This window comes from Mustelus asterias, chromosome 24, assembly GCF_964213995.1.
Source record: "Mustelus asterias chromosome 24, sMusAst1.hap1.1, whole genome shotgun sequence".
NCBI classification, from domain to species: domain Eukaryota; kingdom Metazoa; phylum Chordata; class Chondrichthyes; order Carcharhiniformes; family Triakidae; genus Mustelus; species Mustelus asterias.
Window position 1 is genome coordinate 23681947 of NC_135824.1, and position 8358 is coordinate 23690304.

The following is an 8358-nucleotide window of genomic DNA, read 5'->3' on the forward strand; positions in this document are numbered from 1 at the left end:
GAGAGGGATCGGAGGGGGGGTAAGACCGGACTGGTGTTGAGAGGGGGGGTGCAGGGCAGGCTGGAGGGGGGTGGGTTGTGGTGACGGGGAGGGGTCAGGGGGTCAAGTTGAACCTGGGGGGTTGGGAACAGGGCAGGCTGGGTGGGGGTGGGTTGTGGAGAAGGAGAGGGGTCGGGGGGTCAGGTCAGACTGGGAGGGAGGGGTGTCAGGTTGGGCAGGGGGATGGGAGATCCATTGAGTGGTTATGTGTGTGGGGGGGTGTGCCATGCAAGGCTGGGTCTGGGTCTGGGTGTTTAAATAGTTACTTTGGAGTTAAAAATGATTTTTTTTCCCCCCCTTCTGACTCTTTCAGAGTAACTATCAGGGTAAAACTGGCAGAACCACACAAAGTTAGCAATTTAAATCGCTTTGTCAGAGTGTTCCCAGCCTAGTGCAATTGTCCCGGGAAAGTTAATTCTTCTGGACAATTGTCGGGTAAACCCTTGCATGGGAATTTCCTGGAGGGATTCCCCAGTATATCATTGGAGTACGCCCTAAGTGCAACACTGGGGAACCAAGAAGTTATGGGTTGATCACCTTCCAAGGAATGTCTCTATGTTGAACTCCTGCTGTCAGCATGATGCGATTCCAAACCGAATAGACAGTGAAATCTTTGCAGAGTAAAGCTTGCTTTTAATTTTCTCAACAAGAAATTCTTAAGTCCAGTAATAAATGGTCTGCTTCCTTGCTCCCCGACTGTTGATCCATTTTCAGCACGAGTTATCTTTGTAACTTATCTGAGTGAGATACCTAATGTGTCCAGCTTTTGTGCTGGTGCCTGCTTGTTACTGGGTTGAGGTTTTGCAGCTATTTTTAACATGAGACTCTGAGGTTACAGAGCAATGAAATTTTATCCATTCACTTTAGGCTGCCATTCAAACTCTGATCCCAAGAACGAGAGAAAAATATTTTAATACAGTTTGTGCCCAATATTCATCTAACTAAATAATTGTTTTAGAAATTTAGAAACCTTTGGTTTGTGGTCTAGCAATGTGGCATTCACTACTTTTTTTGATTTTAGCCTTGTGATGCAGTGGAGGTTTGTCAATCGGATCCAGGAGCAAATGAATTCTTTCAAAGAGGTAACAAGAGTGTTTTCACTTAATCTAATTACCTGAATTGTGCATTGGTCTGTTTAATCTAAGGTATTTTCTAATGGGCTTAATCTTGGTGCTCAAATTCCTTAGTCACCTCCTAAATGATTTGAATCTTGAGTTAAAAGACAAGTAAAGGCGCGAGTGCTACCACTGAACAAAGGCTGAGATCTTTGCATTTAGCATCTGATCCATGGAGTCACAGAGATATACAGCAAAGAAACAGGCCCTTCGGCCCAACTCACCCATGCCGACCAGGTTTCTTAAACTGAACTAGTCCCTTTTGCCTGCATTTGGCCCAAATCCCTCTGAACCTTTCCCATCCATGTACCTTTTCAAATGTTGTAATTGTACCCGCCTCTACACCACCTCTGGCAGCTCATTCCATACATTCACCACCCTTTGTGTGAAAAAGTTGCCCCCCTTTTCAATCTTTCCCCTCTCTCCGAAACCAATGCTCTCTCGTTTTGGACACCCCAATCCTGGGGAAAAGACCTTGGCTGTTCACCCTATCTGGGCCCCTTGTGATTTTATAAACCTCTATAAGGTCACCCCTCATCCTTTAGACCAATAGATTCGAGATGAACATTGTGTTTTTAAGTGATCCTAATGCTCCAGATTTTGTGATCAGCAGCGAATGAATGCTGCCAAAACTTTCACTTGCTCACTGACTTTCAATGGGCTTATGACCAGAACTAGCAGAAATTTAAGAATCTATTTTAGCACAGAGTTCTCCACAAGGGATCTGGGACCTGTGTAAGCAGGGCAAGCAGTAATGTCTTTCCTTAACCAATCAGATTGAAGTATTCCTAATGAGGCACACAACATCTAAACCCGAAAATGCAGGTTATATATAATTCAGTGCTAAATCGTCTGCAGAAAGTGAAATAAAGAGAGGGAAAGGAAGATGGGATTGTGTGGTGAACGTCCCTCTGAGGGCAACACAGCAGAGTAAAGATCACTTGGCCTGGGTGATCAGTCGGGACTCAGAGTGGGGAATCACCCCAGGGGAAGGGGTCTTCCTGGGTAGAGGTATTTTTGAATTAGCTGCAAACATGCTGCTGCTGTACATGACTTGTTAGTAAATCCATTTATTGTTCACTATTGCAGTCATCACTACAGATCAAGAGAGATAAATTGAAATCTAAGGAAATGAGATTAAAGTTAACTTTCAGCACCAGAGGTTTTTTGTTGAGAATTAAGACACCATTAAAACTTAACTTGCCCATTCAAATAAAAGTAGTAATTTTTTTCTTATGTGCTTAGTGAGTATTTAGTAGTTAAGCACCACAAATTCATTTTGTTCGTGTTTTTCAATGCTATGTCTCTCGGGTAAATACCATTACAGTGAAGTTTTTGGAGAAACAGGAGAACTGGGACAGCAGCTTATGACTTCTGCATTTAACTGCGCATGTACAGCTGGCCATTGCTGTCCAATTTACACTTTGCTGACAAGTGAGAGCTGACAGCCTCCAATATTTTCCCCAAAAAACTCTGGCTAAATATATTGACCTCTGCACTCCAATTTCTCTCGGACAATACCTTATTAGCAGACCAATACATATCAAAAACTTGTCCTTGTAGTCCTTGCAGCTTTTTAAAAAATGCTTGTATTATCTATACTTTTGTGTGAACAATGTAATTAACGCATTACGAAATAACTGGTTTTTAAATTTGTGCTTGAACTCTGTTGTGAAATTGGCATTGAGTCCCTGTAGAAAATGCACATATTCGCACTTATTTTTTTTAAAATTTGATTGCCTTGTGTTAGTACCTAAAATAATTACTTAATGCCTTTGGGACCATGATACATGATTGCCGCTATTTTGAGTTTCAAAGCACATCAATTTCATTAGAAAATTGGGTAAATTGAATTTTAAAGTGATTTGTTGTCTGGATGACTTAACTATTGCTACAGCAAGCATTGCTGGTACCACTTAAAAGTCACACATTGTTTCTATTTTCAGGGCTTTTTTGAACTGATACCAAAAGACCTCATAAAAATATTTGACGAGAATGAATTGGAGGTAACCCTTGTTCATTTGTTTGAGGGCGATGCGTTCTGAACTTCTTCGCTTTGTGTGTGTTTTTGATGCTATTTGTATATCGATTTCCAGCTGTTAATGTGCGGACTTGGAGATGTGGACGTGAACGACTGGAGGGAGAACACAAAGTACAAAAATGGTTACAATGCAAACCACCCTGTCATACAGTGGTTTTGGAAGGTAATGCGAGACTGGAAAACCTAATGTGACACATTTAATTGCTGCTGTTTTTGAGCAAGAATTGAAATATCGTCACTGCAGTCTGACTGTTGAAACACTCACATTTCCCCCTCGCATTTTAGCTTTCTGATATAAACGTGTTGATTTTATTGCAAAAATACATTTTTTTAACGAGAAAAGGTATACTCCTATTTGAAATAGATATCTATTTATTTAAAAAAACATCCTTGACTAAGAAAACTACCCGAGACAAAGAGAAGGAAGAAACAAGCCTTTCTTTTCATTAACCCGAAAAGATTACACACTGAGAGGAGATAAAGGAGGAAATTGTTTGTGCATTCATTCAAGCATTCATTAATTCCACAAGTAGGCTTCCATTAACCATAGAACCCCTACAGTACAGAAAGAGGCCATTCGGCCCATCGAGTCTGCACCGAGAACAATCCCACCCAGGCCCTATCCCCATATCCCTACATATTTTACCTGCTAATCCCTCTAACCCTCATATTTACCCACTAATCCCTCTAATCTACGCATCCCAGGACACTAAGGGGCAATTTAGCTTGGCCAATCAACCTAACCCGCACATCTTTGGACTGTGGGAGGAAACCAGAGCACCCGGAGGGAACCCACGCAGACACGGGGAGAATGTGCAAACTCCACACAGACAGTGACCCAAGCCGGGAATCGAACCCAGGTCCCTGGAGCTGTGAAGCAGCAGTGCTAACCACTGTGCTACCGTGCCGCCCACAGGTAACATTGCAATGAAGTTATTGTGAAAATCCCCTAGTCGCCACACTCTGGCGCCTGTTCTGGTACACTGAGGGAGAATTTAGCATGGCCAATGTACCTAACCTGCACGTCATTCAGACTGGGAGGAAACCGGAGCACCCAGAGGAAACCCACGCAGAAACGGGAAGTAGGTGCAAACTCTGCACAGACAGTGACCCAAGCTGGGAATCGAACCCGGGTCCCTGGCGCTGTGAGGTAGCAGTGCTAACCACTGTGCTACCGTGCAGCACATGAAATAAATGCAAAAGAGTGGAAAAAAGGAACATGTTAGATTTATAAAATTTTCCTATGTATGGTGGAACAGTAGCGTAAATATCTTAAATGTCCCATCAAAATTGAACAGAAGAAATTAGCACTTTCAACAATAAGAATTGTTTTATTTTTTTGTGTACAGACAGTGTTGTTGATGGATGCAGAAAAGCGCATTCGATTCCTGCAGTTTGTGACTGGTACTTCTCGGGTACCTATGAACGGATTTGCTGAACTCTACGGTAAGCAGAGTTGAACATGTGAAAGTTCCCCTTTTTTTTGAAATCTGCTCTTCCAGAATTTGGACAAATTTCTTTAGAAATTGAATGAAGCTACAAGATTATTCTGCATGATTTCTTCTGCAAACTGATAGATCAATTTTAAATCTGAGATTGATGGGGTTGTTGTTGTGCAAAGATATTGAGGAATACGGGGTAAAGGTCTATAACATGTTTGCAGATTAACCGTGATCGAAGTGAGTGGGCAGAACAGGCCCAAAGTGTTAAATAATCTACTATTCCTATGAATAAGCAAATGATTGTTTGAGTTTTTAGTTTAAAGCTTTCTTCTTGTCCTTTTACTCTTAGGATCAAATGGACCACAGTTATTTACTATTGAGCAGTGGGGAACATCTGAAAAATTACCAAGAGCCCACACATGGTAACTGTGACGCTTTGATTGTCGGGTGTTGGTTTTACAACTTGAGGGGAAAAAAAATACGCGATCGAGTAACTAACTCTGGAATGTAAAAGTCCACACTGTTTACATAGCAAAGAAAGCTTCAGGTTGGTTGACACGATATAACAAAGCAAATTGTTGTCTTTCAGTTTCAACCGTCTGGATCTGCCACCCTATGAATCGTTTGAAGAATTGAAGGAGAAACTTCACCTGGCTGTCGAGAACACTGAAGGCTTTGATGGAGTTGACTGAGTGACCACGGCCGGCTGATGTAGGTTTATCACATCATGCAACGAGTGTTAAGCAGATTATCCAGAAATGGGGATTAAGCCTAATGTGAATGGGGGAAAAAAAAGTCACTTTTTATGAAGCTAATAGATAACTAACAGACTAAGTGTTCAGTAATATTAACATCAGTTCCCTGAGTGCTCATCTCAAGGAGCCCCAGTGTGTGTAGCACTTTTTTTTAATTGGAAACTGATTGAATAGGGCTGATTTGCCTGGACAAAACTTGCCAAGCCAACTGTTAAAATATGGTTTAAATGCAGGCAAAAAAAAAAAATCCCATTTGATTCAGTGACCTCTCAGTGCAGGCTCCTGATGTTTGATATTGTTCAGTATTTATTCTGTACGGTACCCATTATCATGTTTCTAATTAGAAAGGTGCAGCAACTTGGCTGTCCTGTCACTGTCCGCTCCTGTACAGTTGAGAGTTGTACTTTTTTTCCCCCCCAGTCTGGGTGACAAGTCAGGCTGGTTTCCGGTGTTCAGTCACCACCGTTGTCAACTTTAGTGCCATACTCACTTTGGTGAACCTGCCGGGTCACCGATACGTAGCACAGGGTTTATCGTATGATAATGGGTTAAAATTAATAACCGCAGCTCATACAGCTTCAGCAAACCACTGAAAGCTGTAAGGTGACTGGGAGGATTTCCTGCAATGTGAATTTAGTCTAACATAGACCCAACCGCATGGGAGGCCGACTGGATTCATGAAGCTTAAGTGCCAAATTTATGCCTTGGAATTTAAATTTTCTCACAAGCTACGAGGTTTGCGTTGGGCTGTGTTTGTTTGTGAAATCTTTTTGAATTGTTCTAATCGCACCTCTCAAAATGTGATTCTGATTAATGTGACTGTAGCTTTCAAAAATCACCTCGTACTTTTCACTTGACCATTAATCTTGCATTCTGAGAATTCCAGAGGCTGTGCTTAATACTCCACAGGTGTTGGCTTTAGAATTTGTGCTTTCAAGCTTGCATAATGACGGTGTTTTATCTATATTGATGCAAAGAGGAAGAAAAGAGGCTGTGAAGATTTGCTAGGTGCGACATTTACATGTTGGAACACCACGTGAAAATACACATCTTTTTAAAGTTTCCCTTGATGACCATATTTTTTTTTAAAAAATTAAGTTCAGTTAAGTATTTTTCTTAGACTCCAACAAATCAAAGAAGTGAAATTGTTTCAGTGAATGGAGAGTCTGTGTTCTGAGATGTTCTATTGTTTATAGTGAAAGTTGGAACCTATGAGTTGGACATTGTCAAAAAGACAGCCTACACCTATGGTGAAACGGTTAAATATGCTTGACATTTTTTTGAGTTTCCAAAAGGAAGAATGGCGCTTAACATAGGTGGCAATAGTTAATGGACCCTAACGGAGAAAATACAACAAAGTTTACACTTGGAGAAAAAAAAATAATGTATCAGTTTACAGTCTGTTAAATCCAATGCCTGAACCTGAAATTTTTTTACATGGCTTAAAGCGTTTATATCAAGCTGATTCCATGGAGGAATATCCATACTGATAAATTGGAATTTTTTTTGTGAAATGTTGATTTAAACACAGGCATTATGTTAAAAGATGCTAATCGTGTTTGGCCGTTACCAGTTCAGCTGAGATGTTGTACTGAATATTGTAACAATTGGTCTTGATTTTTATTGGAAGTTGATTGTTAAAGTTGCCCCTCTTCAAAGCTAGCTTGGAGTAAATGGCAATTATTATAGGATGTGTATATATTACAGACTATAGTGATTCCAAATTGTACATATTCTTTAAATTATATTGTGTTCTGCAGAATATATATTCACTTCAGATTTGTAAATATCTTCTGAAAATAACCCATTAACTTTTATAGTTACGGTATTAAGAAAGAAAATGGTGCATGCGACGTTATCTTTCATATTTAAGGTTATAATTTAGGATAGAATTTGAAACCAGAAAACCGATCTGATGGAAACACCTTTTTGTAAATATATATAGTGCACTTATAATGAAATGAATGAAGTTCACCTGGAAGAGAGATTTTGTGCAAGACACTGGGAAAGTTGGTGTATGAAGTCTATTTATAATAAAATCCTGTTTTCATGGAAGCTGTGTTTTGATTTTATAAGGGAACAATTCTTGAAATTCACAAAGATTATGAAAGATGTGTTGATGCAAACTTCAGCACCATTTTTCAACTTTCTCTTTCTGCCCTAATTGTTCTCGGGGCATTTCTTATTTCATCTCTGCACACAGCTTTGAGTGTTCACTGTAAACTTTTATGTTACTGTAGTCTGATAAAACAGAACTCACCGACCACTCCCGCCCCCCGCAAAGAAAAGAAACTGATCTGGTGCCAAACCTGCAGCCACGTTTCATCAACTTGCCGTTAAAGCTTGCCTGAGATAACGACGCCACTCGTTACATCATTGGCTGGTGTGAAAGTGTCTTGTCCTTTGTTGCCCCTTCTCTGTGCGCAGCCACAATTAACAACTTGCTTTGTGAGGATTTGGATGGCAGCGCCGGGGTCCCAAGTTCAATTCCGGCCTCGGGTCACTGTCTGTGTGGAGTTTGCACATTCGCCCCGTGAATAGGGCCTGGGTGGGATTGTGGTTGGTGCAGACTCGATGGGCCGAATGGCCTCCTTCTGTACTGAAGGGATTCTATCATTTGGCCTACTCCTCATTCATACGTCAAATACCACCATCCCAGGTCATGCTGTCAGGGTTGGGCCATTGTCTGCACGGAGTTTGCACATTCTCCTCGTATCTGTGTGGGTTTCCTCCCACAGTCCAAAAGACGTGCTGGTTTGGGTGCATTGGCCATGCTAAATTCTCTGTGTACCTGAATAGGCAACGGAGTATGATGACTAGGAGATTTTCATAGTAACTTCATTGCAGTGTTAATGTAAGCCTATTTATGACACTAATAAATAAACTCTAAAGGGGTAGCAATAGCAAACAGTTTCATCATCCTTAATAATGATGCCAAATACCAACGCTTCACATTCTCGCTAGAA

At 40.9% G+C, this 8358-nt stretch overlaps 1 protein-coding gene across 5 annotated transcripts in view; it reads left to right on the forward strand.

Annotated features, from left to right (window-relative positions):
- The window catches only part of nedd4a (NEDD4 E3 ubiquitin protein ligase a), a 144438-nt gene extending 136993 nt beyond the window's left edge, over window positions 1–7445 (forward strand). For all 5 annotated transcript variants that reach the window (XM_078241458.1, XM_078241459.1, XM_078241460.1 and 2 more), the window contains 6 exons: window positions 1061–1121; window positions 3101–3160; window positions 3251–3358; window positions 4545–4641; window positions 4987–5059; window positions 5227–7445. In XM_078241458.1, the coding sequence (XP_078097584.1) occupies window positions 1061–1121; window positions 3101–3160; window positions 3251–3358; window positions 4545–4641; window positions 4987–5059; window positions 5227–5329 (502 nt within the window). In that variant the 3' untranslated portion in view covers window positions 5330–7445. The remainder of the gene's footprint in view (window positions 1–1060; window positions 1122–3100; window positions 3161–3250; window positions 3359–4544; window positions 4642–4986; window positions 5060–5226) is intronic.
- Window positions 7446–8358: the final 913 nt, after the last annotated feature.